This window comes from Filicampus tigris, chromosome 7, assembly GCF_054856515.1.
Source record: "Filicampus tigris isolate MCC_2025a chromosome 7, RoL_Ftig_1.0, whole genome shotgun sequence".
Lineage (NCBI taxonomy): Eukaryota > Metazoa > Chordata > Actinopteri > Syngnathiformes > Syngnathidae > Filicampus > Filicampus tigris.
In genome coordinates this window covers 7,678,014-7,695,157 of record NC_141223.1, presented here as the reverse complement: position 1 = coordinate 7,695,157, position 17,144 = coordinate 7,678,014, and the positions used below count along the sequence as shown (strand labels likewise).

The 17,144-nt window shown below is 40.7% G+C and overlaps 1 protein-coding gene across 2 annotated transcripts in view; it reads left to right on the top strand.

Annotated features, from left to right (window-relative positions):
* Positions 1-16,435, top strand: part of pde2a (phosphodiesterase 2A) — a 144,840-nt gene extending 128,405 nt beyond the window's left edge. For both annotated transcript variants that reach the window (XM_086035626.1, XM_086035627.1), the window contains exons 14-31: positions 1,844-1,955; positions 2,333-2,372; positions 2,823-2,886; positions 3,034-3,115; positions 3,321-3,495; positions 4,042-4,154; positions 6,283-6,360; positions 6,465-6,587; positions 6,688-6,758; positions 8,046-8,168; positions 8,266-8,353; positions 8,790-8,837; positions 9,535-9,609; positions 9,691-9,790; positions 10,412-10,524; positions 11,142-11,180; positions 11,282-11,388; positions 13,341-16,435. In XM_086035626.1, the coding sequence (XP_085891752.1) occupies positions 1,844-1,955; positions 2,333-2,372; positions 2,823-2,886; positions 3,034-3,115; positions 3,321-3,495; positions 4,042-4,154; positions 6,283-6,360; positions 6,465-6,587; positions 6,688-6,758; positions 8,046-8,168; positions 8,266-8,353; positions 8,790-8,837; positions 9,535-9,609; positions 9,691-9,790; positions 10,412-10,524; positions 11,142-11,180; positions 11,282-11,388; positions 13,341-13,575 (1,786 nt within the window). In that variant the 3' untranslated portion in view covers positions 13,576-16,435. The remainder of the gene's footprint in view (positions 1-1,843; positions 1,956-2,332; positions 2,373-2,822; positions 2,887-3,033; positions 3,116-3,320; positions 3,496-4,041; positions 4,155-6,282; positions 6,361-6,464; positions 6,588-6,687; positions 6,759-8,045; positions 8,169-8,265; positions 8,354-8,789; positions 8,838-9,534; positions 9,610-9,690; positions 9,791-10,411; positions 10,525-11,141; positions 11,181-11,281; positions 11,389-13,340) is intronic.
* The last annotated feature ends 709 nt before the right edge of the window (positions 16,436-17,144 follow it).

Genomic DNA, 17,144 nt, shown 5'->3' with positions numbered 1-17,144 from the left:
TCTCTGTGGGCGGCCATTTTGTCTTCTGTCGACTGAAAATGACATCACAACTGCTCACAACGACCAATCACGGCTGACCTGTTCTCTGAATCGACAGAAGACATAATGGCCGCCTCCAGAGATGGCTAAAAAGAAGCGTATTTTGCTGCTTTACTTATATTCCACAAACAAAAAATTAATCCGAATGCCGTGTTTCAACTAGTGGGCCTGCTGGGAACATATTCTTGAAAAAAATATGTTTGGGTTGACTTCCGCGTTAAACTTCGTTTGTGTTGCAGAATGTTGACGTGTTCCTTTTGTCTTGTAAGGTCCTCTTTGTTAACCGGAAATCTTTTGGGAAGTTACCCATTTTTTATTTTTTCCTCATTTCAACCTTACCGCGACGGCAAAACGATCAACCAGTCTTTCAATTGATGCTTTCGCTGCTGTTTCTATGAATCCCCCGAACCAGCATGACGCACTGCACAGCCCGCATGAATAGACTGTCTCAAGCTGGGCAATATATGTCAGCTCACTTCTTGTGTGCGGATGTGTAATTGGCGGGAATTTGACCTCTCCCTATGCGCTGGATATATCTGCCATCTATATCGGTATCTTCGGTTTCTCTATCTGTTCTTCCAAACTGCAAATTCACTAACAACACACACTTGTGTATCGTGCTTATCTTTTATAAGCACATTTGCTCTGCCTGCGCTTGATGGGGGGGAAATCATGTCCTTCATGTCCCTCAACATCCTTCCATTTTGGAGAGCTTTTATTGTGTTCAAGGTCGTGGGTAGGTGGAGCCTATCCTGGCTGACTCCAAGGCGGACTCCACCATTGACTGGTGGACGCCAGTCAGTGGCAGGGCACCTATAGAGACAGGCAACTATATACAGTACATTCACACCATCACTGAGTGGGAACTGAACTGACGCTGGCGTCAGGCGTTAAGATGAATCCATAAATACATTTTCACGTTATACATGTTATTGGTGCTGTAGCTCAACCTTAGTTGGGAGGTTTTCTTTTAAGAAAATTGCAAAGAGAGAGAGAGAGAGAGCGAGAGAGAGAATGCACCTATACTGTACGTTCTTTGTGTGTCATTTTCTTTGTGGAAGGAGTACTCGGTGTACATCTGCAACTTCTGGTCTTTGGAAGCAGAGTCCTGCTGGCCTTCAAACCTTTCTATGTACTTCAAGGCTATTTTCTCTAGTGGTAGGGAGAAAAACAAGAAGATAATACACTTTAAAATGTTTTTTTTTTTTTTTTTAAAGCAAGAGAGAGAGACTCAAGTCCACTGCCTGGTGTTCTATTGCACGTCAGTCACAGAGGGCTTGTAGTCTATTGTGGGAGTGAACTTGGTTTCACTTGTTCAGAGGCTGGATATGATTCCTGCCTCCTTTGCAGGTTTCCCACGAGGCTCTGCTAAGGGCAAGAAAGCCCTACAGCTATTCTTTAAATCCTACGTTTGCCCGATAATGTGCCACTGCCCTCTCTAGGCAAGAAGAGATAACTGCAGGCCTTGATTTAAAAGGTCAGAATTTGTTAGCCTGTTTAAATCCATGATTGGATATGAAATTACACTAGCACTGAGAATACTGACATATGACATTGAATTTGGCTTGGAATTATTTCATAGCGCGCTCACATTCCTTCATCAATCTGTTATAAAAAAAAATGCATTCAGGCCATATTTGCAAGGACACAAATAATCATACTGTTGAATTAACACCTCTATGTATAGAGCATTGTTATGTTTCTAAATGTCACTTTTTTTTTTAATCAGCTCTGAGTCGAGTATCCACTTTATTGGCCGTAGTAAATGTGCATGTAAGAACAGAGTCGCCCCCGTTCCCCACAGACACACAGAGGCCGACGAACACGCCATCCAGCACTGTTTCTGCTACACTTCAACGGTCCTCACCTCCACTTTGGCCTTCCAGAAGGAACAGAAGTTGAAAGTTGAGTGCCAGGTAATGTGCCCATACATACACACAAACACACAATCTGTTTGCATGCATTCATATTAGGGATGTAACGATGAATAGAAAATCGATTACAAATATGTAAAAAAAAAATTGATTCAAATCGATTAATCGAATCGATAACGTTTTGAACGTGTAAATCAAATTATGCACCAAACATCGTTGCGTATTGTGTTTGTGGATGGCTGCAGCAGCACACGAGTGCACAGAGACAAGCATGGTAGCCATTTTTTTCCCCAAAAATCGGTAACTGGAAATCGAATCGAATCGGGGCTTGAGTGAATCGTTACATCCCTAATTAAAATACATGAGCATTGCATCTAAAACCCCTTTTTTTTTTTTTTGTGCACTTTTGATCCACGTAGGCACTCTTGCAAGTGGCCAAGAACCTCTTCACACACTTGGGTATGATATTGCTCTGCCTTCCTGTTCGTATCTCGCCTGACATTGCGGAACATTTCAAGTTAATGTCCGATATATAAGCGATCGCCTCATGAAACACATGCCGCATGTAATGGAGGACAATATTAAAGACGCCATAGGCGATTAGACCCGGGGCATTAAAAGTGAAGGTTCCGGACATTTCAAGTGTCTTCAACAGTAGGCACCATCAGTACAATTAGTCTTCGCTCAGCCATCATGATTGCTGCAACAGCAAATTCGATCAATCGGTCTGTGAAACAAAGAGCACCTCTTTGCGTGGAGCCCGCTTAACGATAAAGCTTATCAGCTTGTACCAATGAATCACCGTTAGTCGTGTTTCTATCTGTCTTTATCTCGTCCTTTAATTACTGTCATTTCCCCTCACGTTTTATTTTTATTTCCTCTCACCCTGCATCTCTTTTATACTTACAGATGACGTGTCAGTGCTCTTACAGGAAATTATAGTGGAGGCCAGGAACCTCAGCGGTGCTGAGATGTAAGTCAGCGCGCGGGCAACAGTGTGAACGCCTTCCTCCCGTTTTGCAAAACGCTGTCTCGCCTCGTTTGATGAGGGTTTGAAAATGGCCGGAGATGAAATGGAATGAGTGTTCTTCTCTGGAACCTCCCTGTGTTGTCTTTTCAGCTGTTCCGTGTTCCTGCTGGATCGCCATAGCCACGAGTTGGTGGCCAAGGTGTTTGACGGCGGTGTGGTTAGTGATGAAGAGGTACGTCTTACAATCTGCTGCCATTCTCAAACACACAGTTACTCAACCCTTTGGTTTTTTTTTTTGGTTTTTTTTTTTTTTGAGGGGCTAGCCTCTAAATCATTGATTTACGTTTTTATTCTTATCAACGCATTCAGACATGGATTGATCCGTGGAAGAAATATAGCACCGAGTTAGTGACCTGTGCGTACTTGCGTGTGTGCAGAAGGAATTCCGTATCCCAGCAGATCAGGGTATTGCAGGCCATGTGGCCACCACGGGTCAAATCCTGAACATTAAGGACGCCTACTCCCATCCTCTTTTCTACCGCGGTGTGGACGACAGTACCGGTTTCAGGACTCGCAACATCCTCTGCTTCCCCATCAAAGATGAGACCAACGGTAAGTTCCAGGGTAGCTGTGCTAGCACTTTGGAACGGTTACAATCGTTTCCGTTATCGACCGAAGGGTTTTTCTGTTATCTGCCTCATGTCAGTCCGGGGAGAAAACCGAGATCGACCCGTCTTGTAGCTTTGGATTTTTTATCCTGAGTTGGAATTTATGTTTTTCTAGGCGCGGGTAATTAGGTCCAGATGTGCAAAACGCCAACTTATACATGCTTGGCAAAATAATAATTCTGAATATTGGAATGGACCATTACACGTACGGGAATTAACAAAGAAGACAATGTGGACATTATGCGTTATCCTTTTGCAGCGACATTATAACATTTTCCAAGTTTCTAGAAAGACTTTCGACAAGATTTTAGGTGCGCGTGCAATTTCCCTTAATTGTTGACTTTGCGTTGCTGTCTTTCTGTCACTCTCATGTTCTTCCTTATATTCATCTTCATTAGGAAACATCCTGCTCGGGTCTGCCCATGCATGTTCATTATCTGACTTTTATCTACGTGTATGCACCCCTCCCCCCCCCCTTAATATTCCCCAGAGGTGATCGGGGTTGCTGAGCTGGTGAATAAAATGAACGGGCCGTGGTTCAACCGCTTTGATGAGGATCTGGCCACAGCTTTTTCCATCTACTGTGGTATCAGTATTGCCCACGTAAGTCTCTTCTCACACGTCCGTCTCTTGACTTAACTGGATACTGGAATTCGGATTCCTCCCGTTTCAAGTTGCTCACATCCCCTTGGATTGAGTGGGTTGTTAAGGAAATCGCGTCGCTGTGTTTACACCGTCTTGATCCGGGCTGTAAATCGGTCGCATGCGCAGCGCACCCGAGAGCATCAATACGGTCTGACAGACCAGACTCGGCTCAGAGGGAGCCAAACGCTGAGTCGAGTCGGAGTGGAGAGAGAAAAGAGCGTCTCCAGGGAAATTTGATGAAATTCCAGTCGGTGATAGAAGCAAGCAGCTTGTGCCTTGTAGCGAAGAGGCTTTGTGGGGCTGCCGCAAGCACGTTCGATCCAATCTGATGTCGTTGGCAAAGATTATGTTGAAGACAGTGTTTGCGATACTAAGGATTATCAGAGAAAGGTTACTGGAGCGACAAATTGACAACATGAGAGTTCTTTTTTTTTTTTTTTTTTTAGAAAATAGAACGTTGGACTATTGTTACATCACTTCAATTCAATCGGATTCGAACCCACGACCTCTATAGTGGATGTGCTAACCAGTCGGCCACCATGCTTGTCATAAATTTGAATATTGTGGTAAAGTTCCTTTATTTCAGTTGTTCAATTCAACAAGTGAAGTTCCTATAATCTCAGTTTCATGTTTTTATTAAACTGTTGAAATAAATGACGTTTTCCCACAATATTCTAATTTATTATGATGAACCTGTACATCGCCGACGCGGGGGCCAAAACCTCATAAGTCACATTCGGGTGACTTTCATAATTTTTCAAAAATGGTCCATCCACACGCGTGGGTGTTACATTATTGCCCAATCGAAAGTGTTGAAAATGGCTTGCTCCCTTTCATGATGCAGTGCCAATGGTTGAACAAATTTGCCATTTTTGGGGTTTCCTGAAGTGAAGTGACTATTTTGGAGGTACAAGGTATTGGCCCGACGCAAGCGATATATTTATAGTGTCATAGCAATGATGAAAGCACCACTCTTATAAATGGCTTTAAATGTTTTTAAAATGTTCCGGCTTCATATGAAAAAATGGTATCGAGTATATAACTTTTAATGACTGCAGGTGTTTGATAGTTTTGCCTAACTATCGGATTTTTTTTAATTGAAAAATATTTGCCCTCCGGGCAGTTCATTTAACATTCAAACGAGACCAGCTGCATTATTCATCATCGGTTACCATGCTGACGATTGCACTGAAATACAAGCAGCCTGCAGTTAGGAGGTATTTGAGTTTTCACAATGACGGATTTCGTCATCTAGATGCGAGAATGCTTTGTTTTCTGTGACTTTTGCATTTGGCGCTTGAAGAGAGAGCGAGAGGGCTGAATTCAAAAAGGCATCACATGAATGGGGAGAAAAAAAACGAGGGTGAGCTGGATGTCCCTCAATAAGAAAGGTTGCTGCTTTTCACAATTTTCTTTCCAAAAGTTTGAAAATACGTTTTCAGTCCACACACAAATCTTGGAGGAAGGATAGCGAACAAAATGCAAACGTGGAGTCTTGGGAAATAGGGCCGCTCGATTATGGACAAAAAGATTAACTCATTCCCATTCCTCTTTTACCCTAACGTTTGAAAAAAATATAAATAAGTTACTGGGATTGAATGGCTGGACTGTGAAAAGACAAATAAATACGTCAATGGCAGTGAATGAGTTAATCACGATTATTTTGGTAATAATTGAAATCACGATTATTCAAACCATTTATTTTTTGGTACAAAACAAAAAAAATTGTTTAAAAGTAAAAAATAAAAAGACAAATACATTTATTTAAAACACTATATTTATGTACGTTTCTTTTGGGCCAAACAAAATGTATAATAGTTATTACAATTTTTTTTTAAAAAGGTGCAAATGTATCAATTCAATTATGATTTCCTTGTGCAAACAAACCGTGCGTTGCATATGAATGCATATTAATAATCGGGTTTTTTTTACAATTATGCCAATTTTGTCATCGTGGAGTGTGATAATCGTTAAATTTCGATGAATTGCAGGGGTTTGCTTGTGTTATTTATGGGGACTTACAACTATTAAAAAAAAAAAAAGTATATTCCTAAGAAATGTCTGTAAGTGTTTGCTGTGCCCTTAGTCGCTGCTCTACAAGAAGGTCCACGAAGCTCAGTTCAGATCTCACCTGGCCAACGAAATGATGAAGTACCACATGAAGGTAAACTTCAAATTGCTTGGCACTCTCTCTCACTGAAAGGAGCATTAGTTTAAATGTCGGTGCTTTGTACGCAACATCATTCAGTGTGTGTGTGTGTGCTCCAGCTTTCAGAGGACGAGGTGTGTAAACTGCTGGTCGTAGGGATTGAGCCAGTCAAGAGGATCCACCCGTGCTTTGCCGAGTTCACCTACACGCCGCGCTCGCTACCTGATGAGACCACACCTATGGTAAGCAGAGGCACTCTGGACAGGCAAGAGGGACGGAAGAAGTAGAAGGGGTGAGTGATTGTACAGTAATCGATTTTCCCGTGTGTGTGTGTGTCTGCAGTGTGTCCTCAGCATGTTTGAAGACATGGGTTTCATCAACACCTACAAGATCGACCGTCAGACTCTCGCCAGGTCTGAGATTCTCAGCAGGCCAAATGCAGTAGAAGATTATAATTATGTAGCACTGAAAATGTGTTTTTGCATGCAGTTTTGTTCCTTTTTTTTTTTTTTTTTTCCTCCCCAAAGCATCACCGTAGCGTCGTGCTTCGTGCATAATTATACCTGACAGATGTTGAACTTTGAAACGAAGTGGTGGATTTTTGTAAGCGGGCCCTTTTTGGATCACTAGATTTTGGCTAGGTTTTAGCCCTCGTGGACGGTTTGTATTTTTGTTACTCAGTCAGTGTTGATGGGTCTGGTGGACCCCCTCGAGTTTGGGGTTTTCAAAACAACACAATCAAATCATTTTCTGTTAAAACACTCTGTAGATGTTTACTACATCCCAATTGCAAGTCATATGAATAGCAAACATTAATGTTTGCCCTTTACCTTTGTTAGATCACATTTATGAATTACTGTAATGTGCTACTCGTTTCTTTAACTCATTCACTGCCAGACATTTTCAGATCCTCTTTTACCCTAACGTTTGGGAACAAATTTGAAAAAATATAAATAAATTCATGGGATTGAATGGCTGGACTGTAAAAATACATAAAAACGGTTTTGGCGCTGAATGAGTAAAAAATAAAATGTCATAAAAAATAAATAAAAAATATATATATACAATCCCATAACAGTGTGTTATCACTATGAGGAGGTTTCAGATATGACTTTTTTTTATTTTTTTATTTTTGATAAAAACTGAAAACGGGTCCCACAGACCCAAACACCATACAAGGGTTAAATACTGATACAGTATTTGACTTCATTTCCTTAACCCAAACATTTTTTTTTTCAAGAATATGTTCCCAGCAGGCCCACTAGTTGAAACATGGCATTCTGATTAATATTGCCTTTGTGGAATATGAGATAAGCAGCAAAATTCACCCCTTTTTAGCCATCTCAGGGGGCGGCCATTTTTTCACTTCTGTCCACTGAAAATGACATCACAACTGCTCAGGGCTCAGGCAATGACCAATCACGGCTCAGCTATCAGAAAACAGGTCAGACATGATGATGTCATTTTCAGTCGACAGAAGTGACAAAATGGTCCCCCCACCCCCCCAGTGAATCCACTTAATCCACAAAAGCAATATTTATCAGAATGCCTTGTTTCAACTAGTGGGCTTGCATAGAACATATTCTTGAAAAAAATGTAAAATCACATCATCTGTACTTTTTATATATATATCGTTTTTAATCTGATGAGGCGAACCTAACAGTGAATGTTGTGAACTCCCGTTTCACTCCTTTGGCTAGGTTTTGCCTAATGGTCAAGAAAGGCTACAGGGACCCGCCCTACCACAACTGGATGCACGCATTCTCCGTCTCCCACTTCTGCTACCTGCTCTGCAAAAACCTTGGGCTGTCCGACTACCTCGAGTGAGTCTCCCAACCCCCCGACCCTGAATAAATGTTGACAGCGGCGCCACTTGTTGCCTGTTCTGAAGAATCCATTTCCTCTGCTCTCCTTTTTTAGGGATATCGAGATTCTAGCTCTCTTTGTCTCCTGTCTGTGCCATGACCTGGACCATCGCGGGACCAACAATTCTTTCCAAGTGGCCTCGGTGAGAACACAAGAGTATGTCGGGTAGAGCGGTCGATGCGATGACGCGCGCGCGGCGGGTTGAAAGAAGGAGTAGTCCCCCTGAGCGTGAGTCACACAATGAACTTTCGTAATCAATCTCCACTTCTGGGCTAAGAGTGGGAGTAGAAACAAGAAGTGTTTGTCGGTTGTATCCCGTGGGATTGTGTCTCGCCTCCGTCAAAGACAAAACGTCATTGTGATGGGAAGCATGTTTGTCTGTTCCACTCTCATCGTGTATAACCCCCTCCCCCACCTCCCCCCAAGCCACTTGCTATTTCAAGATTCATCTTAAAAGAGGTTCCCAGTCTTCAATGAAAGAGTTTTGTTTTTTGTTTTTTTTTGCTCTTGTTGCTTTTAAATCAACGTAACATATGCGATGAAAGGTTGTTTCATTTGTTGACTGTCTCTGTTTTCAGCAATCTGTGCTGGCTGCTCTCTACAGCTCAGAGGGATCTGTGATGGAGGTAAAATCACAGCGAGACATCAAATAGTGACGTGGCGCCATGTTGGTTGGAAATGCTGCATATTCGTAGTTGCTCACATTGCTTTACGTACAGTCAAGCCTCAGAAACGTTTGTAACGACCTTAGAATTGGTCACAAGATTTTGGGAAAAATGGCAATGAACAAAAATTCAAAAGCCAAATGAACGGGAAGAGATGAGATAAGGCAGCGTCTGCTCTTTTCAAACCGTTGATTATTTTTATATGTTTCTATTTTTTTAATATATTTTATACATAAAAAAAATGTGTATATATATATATATATATATATATATATATATATAATATTTTTTATATTTCTTTTAGGTTTTACTGCCAGAGGTTACTTGTATTGTGTCGTTATACACTTACTTGACAATTAAGCTAACATTGATCAAATGTTACCTTAAATAATGTGTATTTGGCATAGTCTGTGATGGTGACAATTTACATTAATTGTAAAGGGGGAAATCGTTTAAAAAAAAAAAAAAATGAAAGTCGAAACATAATCGAGTGATTGTGTTGTGTTAGCGTGTATTTTGTGACACCTTGTAGTCAAAACCTACACTTTCTGCAGCTGTGTTTTTTGTTTTTTTCCCATCTTTTTTAGTCATCTGATTCAGCAGTGTTTTACAATCATCCTTTCCGGAGTTATTCATTTGCATTTTTTCACCCTGACAGAGACATCATTTTGCCCAGGCCATCGCCATTCTGAACACTCAAGGCTGCAACATTTTTGAGAAGTTCTCCCGAAAGGTGCCGTCAAAAAACAATGACATTTACATGTATCCATCCTCACTTTTATTAACTTGGTGTGTCATATTTTGCTGATTATAGGATTACCAGCGCATGCTCGACTTGATGAGGGAAATCATTCTGGCTACAGATCTGGCTCATCACCTTCGCATATTCAGAGACTTACAGAAGATGGCTGATGGTGGGTACCAGATGGTGGGAGATGTGACATCATCATCATCATCAATTATTACATTACCTTTAATTTATTAATTGTCAAAGTGAACCTATTTACCTATTTACTGTCTGAATTATTACATAAAAAACATTTCATAACCAGATCACATGTAGAGCTACATTTTAAAGGTGTATACTCTAGATGAAATGTTTTTTTATATTACTGCCCAAATTAATACAATATAAACAACCTTTACCATTCCAATTTCTACATGAGGAGTCCGTAATTCTAGTGGTGCGTTACGAGTGAATGCAATCAATTAAAAGTCATCCTGGCTGAATGGCTCCAAAATTGAGCCTATTTTGAGCTACTAGAGCAATTTGGGGACATTAAAAATGTTGACTTGAATGCCTGTCGGTCATGGACTCGCGCCGAGCCATACAGTTGCGATTCTTGCGACATTTTTTTTAATACACAAACTACGCTCAGATAATATGCATCATGTGATATTGCGCAGCCCTGTCCTTCAAAGCATTATTAAGAGCTGAATACACTGAGTTAGCAATTTTAGGCATTGACTGCATCTCATTTGAACGTTACATTGGAAATAACAGGGTGACTTTGTGTGTGTGTTGATGGCGTCAGATGGCTATGATCCTAAAAGCAGTACCCACCGCTCCATGCTGCTGTGCCTGCTGATGACATCATGTGACCTGTCAGACCAAACCAAGGGCTGGAAAACTACTCGCAAAATTGCTGTCAGTTCTTCTTGTACTGCATTGATGCAAAGCACAATTGTTTGTCGCCATATTAGTGGACAGATAGGTGTTGCTAGCACATAGCTTCAACATTGTTAGTCAAACATTCGTAAAAAAAAAATTACAAGTGCTTCTATAGCAACACTAACCCATTTCTGATCCAACAGAGATTATGAACTGCTTAGTTTTGAACAAGGACGTAGTCCTTGATTTCAAGGGAATTGTATGACGGGCAATGCTGGTGGGATTATGTTTAATCTTGCTCTGTCCCCTTTTCAACACCAAATCCATGAGCCTGAATTCATGAAGATGTCAAATATTGCCATTTATTTGTATTACAGTCCTTTCCTGTATTGCCATGATACCACTTACACCATTAGAGCCAAACCTGGAAAATTTGTCCTTATTACATTACATGTGACTTTTTGTGTTTGAATCCGTTCATGTAGACTTCATTTTTAAGTCTACATGAACTGATTCTAAAACATAGATCAAATTATTCATTTGCATCCTGGTGACTGTTTAGTAAAAAAAAAAAAAAAATTAAAGAGAGCATTCAAGTATCTGTTATATAAATATGCTGAATGAACAATGACACGTCACTCTTTTGTGTACAGGAACTTATCTATAAAGAGTTCTTCTCTCAAGGAGATCTGGTATGTGCCCAGTGACGTCAAATAAGCCATTTTAACATATTTATCAAGTGCCTCCAACCTTTGTGATTAACACAACAAATCGCGGTTGTGTGTACGTGTAGGAAAAAGCCATGGGGAACAGGCCCAGCGAGATGATGGACAGGGAAAAAGCGTACATCCCGGAACTACAGATCAGCTTCATGGAGCATATCGCCATGCCCATTTACAAGTGTGTACCAAACAAAACTCTGGAAAAGGAGCACTTCATGCACCAACTCACACACGATGTTGAAATATCCACCAAAACATTCAACTTCATGCTGCACTCCATCCATGCATCCATTTATTTTTTTCTATAAGTAGCACATTCTCAAAGCCAATAATTTGGCAGGTGTAGCTGTACAGATTCGGCCCCTATCTACGCAAACTGTATTGACTTTATATGGAATCGCCTCGCGAGAATAGATCAACTCACGTTCAGCATGACCGCAGCATATCTCGTATCCTCGTTTAGCAAATAGTGCGTCTTGTCAACAACGGAGCTATTTCCATGTCGTGTTTGTTCAAACAATGCGCCAACCTGCTGGTTGCGAGCTTGGCCCAAAGTTCACGTAACTTGCACTGAGGGATGAAATGCTATTTTGAATTAAAGAGATGTTTCTAATCACACAAAAATAATTACACAAACGTTATTACGTCGTGATTGGACTGTCGAGGACGCGGAGGCGGTACTTCCGCCTCCCAGCGCAATGGCTTTCAGCTCACAAGACTAAAAATAGATTCGTTTTCGGGCTCACGTATACACTATGACAGCACAGAACAAACTCGGCGTGAATGAAGTTGTGTTTGCTGTAATGTCTTATATCGTGGATCCGATCAAGACATCATTAATAGGTTGTGCAAATTATGACGTTACAGTCGATTAGCAATTGTCGCTAAAATGCTAATTATCGACCGATTTCGATCCAGTCGATCAGATCGGTGTAAGTCTAGTCACGGGTGGCCTGCGTTTACCACAGCTGACTTTGCGAGAGGCGGTGTAAACCCTGGACTGGTCAACAGTCAGACATGCTAACTAACTACTCAGACGCCATGTTGCCTACATTATACTGTACTGTACATCATAGTTATTTTAGATACAGTACTCTGATGTATTGTATACCATCAGCATAGAGCAATTCATTTAGGGGGTGCATCTGCAGCCAAATTGGGCTACTTTTTTAAATTCTAATAAATTCAAGAGAGTCTTGATAAAACTGAACGGATACTAGCTCGAACTAGACTATAATACTTCCATCTGCTTGTTGGAATGCATGAGCAAAGTTATCAAGTGAGTTGCATTGTGGTTGTGTACAAACGGACATTTCTGGATTAACACAAAAATCTAATGGGAGATCAGTGAAACAAATGGCGTGTGTGTAATTAAGTGACACACAGCATCACGCTCCCCAGTACCTAGCGAGAGCCAACATAAAATGCGGACACAGTAGAGCGTTTATTGCCAGATATCAGGATAATTCCCTCAAAGCTTGGCAGAAGGGACCGAAGAGGAGAGTAAATGTTGAACTCATATTTGTGTAAATGGGATGCTTTTTTGGCTCTGATTCAGCTGGCTGAGATTTCCAGCCACCATCTGCCAACAAATGAAGCATATCAGCTTGATGATCAGATGGGGTTTGTATTCAAACATTGCTGCCCTCAAGTGGCCAAAAATATTTATAGCAGGTGGCGCCACACTATGGCTGCAATGTTTGGTTTCGTAGTACATAAACCTGCATAGATCAATGACATCCAATACTGTACTGCAGATGTATCAAGAAAATGCTTTATAGCCACTACAAAACTCATTATATTGCACCTTACCATACTGAGAGCTCTGTAATGTTTTGCCCCTCTCATGTAGGTCAACACAGCGGTGGGAAATAGCAAAGTACATTTGTTTGTTTTTTTTACTTAACTTGAATATTTATTTTGAGGATGACTTTACTTTTACACCCAACATTTGAAAACAGGATTTTTTCTAATAGTAGACTTTTTGATTGTGCTCTTATCGCAACTCAATAGATTGTGCACATGTACCTAATACCAAACAAAGTGCCCGCTTCATGCAGGTTATTCCAAAGTTGTGGAAGCCTTACCTAGCTCTGAAACTGACATCTTAAATGTATTGTGTTCTATTAGGCTGCTGTCTGAACTATTTCCCGGGGCAACGGAGCTCTATGAAAGAGTGGCGGCCAATCGAGAGCAGTGGACCAAAGTGTCCCACAAGTTCACCATCCGGGGGTTGCCTAGCAACAACAGCCTAGACTTCTTGGACCAGGAATATGAGCTACTGCAGTCCCAGGGCGCTTTCGGGAGTGACCACCTCTGCCTTAACGGCTGCCTTGACGATTGTGAAGGGGGGCATGGCCAGTGACACCAGTAGCCCGTCTTAAGGGTCATGAAGTTGTTGGGGTTTTTTTTTTGGTCCAATAAAGAGGCTGAGGACACCTTTTAGCGACCTAAGAGGGAGGTGTCCCACCGCTACTTGTCAGTCACTTAGAAGCTTAGCCGCCATGCAGGACGGACAGGATATCATTTCCAACAAATCCAACGCGACGATGGAACGGAAACGTCCGAAGTGGTTTTCGTGATCACATGCTCCATGTTGCTCGTGTCCCCAGTTCGCGGGCACGGACGGTGGTGCGGTGACATCTGGAACGTGATGTTTTACAAGTTCATACGTGCAGTACTCATCCTGATTACGATTGTACAAACACATTGACACATATGAACATCTTGACAGAAACTTTTGGGGGTGATATGTTGTCATGTAAACATAATATAAAGTGCTTACCATTTGAGTGACACGTTCCATGACGTTGAATCCTGATTTGAATAGCTGAGTGTCACTCACACACAAGCAGCTGCCATCAACTTAAGAATGCTCGCGATGTCTTATTCCACTTTTACATCACTATTAATGTATTCAAAATGACAATGCAGTCCATGTTTCCATGATAAGAATATTTTTGTATTGAGTAATTCAAATTAAACAGTACAGTATTTCATTCCTGCATTGCCACAAAAATCTGCAAGGGCAATTTGCTTTGACTTCTCAAGCCTTTGGGCAAAACAGTTTGACAATCACTCCTCTACTACCTTCAATGTTGTATTTAAAAAAAAAAAAAAAAAAAAAATGTAATTCAAACCCACACCACAACTTCATTTGCCAACTTTCTTGTTACTACCCTCACAGAACCACTCTAGATGAAAAAAGTGAAGCCCTTTAAACGATCCATCCCACCTGTCGTGTAAATGAGCCATAGTTGAGCGTGCGTCACCGAGTGTGTCATGGATCTGCCTTATTGTGCATCTTTGCTGCCTTTCTTAGAGCTTTTAATATATACCAACTGAAATAAAAGAGCCTGTTTATTATCGTGTATTTGTTATAGACTTAGGTTGACTATCAGTGTGTTGACTGACGGACCACCTCGCTCAGATGATGTATATTTGTGAAATAACCTTTGTAAAGACCTCAGTTGTGTCATATCACCCGTTTGGTTTGAAATACGAAGCCGCCATTTGGCAATTATTACCGGTCAAGTGTTGCCAGTGTGGCTGGAAAAAGAATCAGAGATGTAGCCATCAATGAAATTATTCCCAAAGGAAAAGTTTGAAAGGCTTTTTTTTTTTTTTTTTTTTTTCAGCTCTCAGATTGTGCCTCATTTAGAAATTGTTGGGAGTTCTTTGTTTAATGTTGCACCACTTTTACCTTGTTTTAAATAGGAAATGCTGCAGCCTTTGTGAAGCCAACCACTGAGTTACACAACATAACTCGAATGGAGAACACTGTATGTAGGCTGTGTGTGTGTGTGTGTGTGTGTGTGCGTGCGTGCGTGCGTGTGCACGTGGATCGGAGAGAGTTCATGACCAAATGAGTGCATGAAAAGTGTGCCTGTGTGGGTAGCAGGGAAAGAGATTCCAATTAAGCTAGTGCAGTCTTTTAGGCTTATTTGAAATAATATTATGTCCCTGATAATGCCAGTGCGGGTGGAGGAAAATATAGAATAATGCAATCAGGGTGTCTACACGTGCTGTTTGTCTTTCAATGTGTGTCATTGGGCAGTTATGTTGTGTATTTTACTTAAATTGAAATACAGCGTGGGTTGACTGCCTTGGTTAAAGTCTTTTCTACTATAATGTTTTCAAAGGGCATATACTACATGTGTTTTTACAGTTACTCTTCCACTCAAGCTTTCTTTGACATTGTTCCATACCATGTAAGTTCATTTGAAGCAACTATTGTCATGTGTATCTGCCTTTTTTGTTTTTTTATGTGCAATATGAAATGTCTGCCTGAGTGAAAACGTTAATTCCCTTGCCTCTTGTTAATTTATTTTCTGAAGTTTGAGCTCCCTCAGGCTTTTGAAATAAGGGTCAGTGAAGTGTGACTGTTTTAATCCCAGAATGCCTCAGAAAGTGTAGGTCCCAATATTGAGTGTCTGTCATTGTGTGTTGACTTTAGGGCGTCAGGTGAAGAATTTGGACTCCCTGGCCAAGAGTCAGAGTTAAAAGAAAACGTATTCGCTAATTATAGAGTGATGAGGTGGGCTATTGTTTATGTCAAATGGTTTTGTTTTTCTCCTACATCATCGCCAGCTTTGAAATGTCCCCTTTGGTGTTTGAAGCCAATCTTTATGTCGCCATCACAAAGCAGCAGGACTCAAACCTGTGAAAGGCCAACTCATCTGTGACTTACATGGTAACAGTTGAAAAAATATTATTGCTGTAAATAGGAAGCTTTGAAGAAGGATACGTTACGTTGTCGGTCATTACCACAATGGGACATATTTTCTATGTAATTAAAGTGCTTCTTCTGAGTTTTCTCGCCCCCCCCCCCAACTCGTCCGAACTGAGAGCTTTCAAGAGACACGAGAAAAGAAAACTGTATTCTGGATTTCATAATGCAGCACAAACAGGAGCTTAACCTAATCTGATTCTGTATAAAATATGCTTTACTGGTGAATATATAGTCATTTGTTTCTTTTTGTTGTTTTGTTTTGTTGAGTCTTGAGAGCTTGGGCTATATCTTGACTTACAATGAACAATGGTATTTTTTTTGGGGGGGGGGACAAATGGATGACTTTTGTTCTGTTTTGTTTTGTTGAGTCTTGAGAGTTTGGGCTATATCTTGACTTTCAATGAACAATATATTTTTTTGGGGGGGAGGGACAAATGGATGACTTTTGTTTGGTTCATTTGTGGAATAAATGTGATGAAAGTTGTCAACATTACTGACTCCAAATGTTTTATGACTGAAACAAAAAATGTTTAGTTGCCTCATCATATTTTACAAACTGTATACATTTTAAAATCAGAAATCAACCCTGTGGGCATCAGATGTCAATTAAATCAATGAATGATTTTGATGTCATATTGATGTTGGATTGACATCAGATTCCCACTGGGAAGGAGTTGTTCAAGTTACTATATAAAGGGGCTTGGTTTCACAAAAATGCTGCAATATCTGAAGAGTTTTAGTTTTTCGTCAGACTCCCTCGTGTTTAAAAGGACAACATAAGGCGCAGGCTTCATTCTGCTTATTTAAATTGCCTACATCACATTTGGTCCAATTGCAAGTCAGATGTCTGACAAAGGTAGCGATATAACTACGCCCATATTAGCCAGAGACAAGGGACAAAAGTAGCCTAAACGATGAAGTTTTCATCAATATGAAGCACCTGACAAGACACGAGTGATGAAGACGATGATAAAAGTTAGTATATAGCATCAAGAATATTGTTGCTGCTGAGTAATGGCTGAATAATACTGAGTAAAGTAAAAAAAAAATGCTAAATTAGCTAGCAACTGAAAAAATGCACCTTCTCAGTATGCGTTTTTTCTGATTAAATCTTTTTTTTTTTTGGACAACAGAAACTTGCTTTTTCTTTTGTTAGGCTGGCACACACACACACATCGCATCATCATGAATAATTTTCTTGA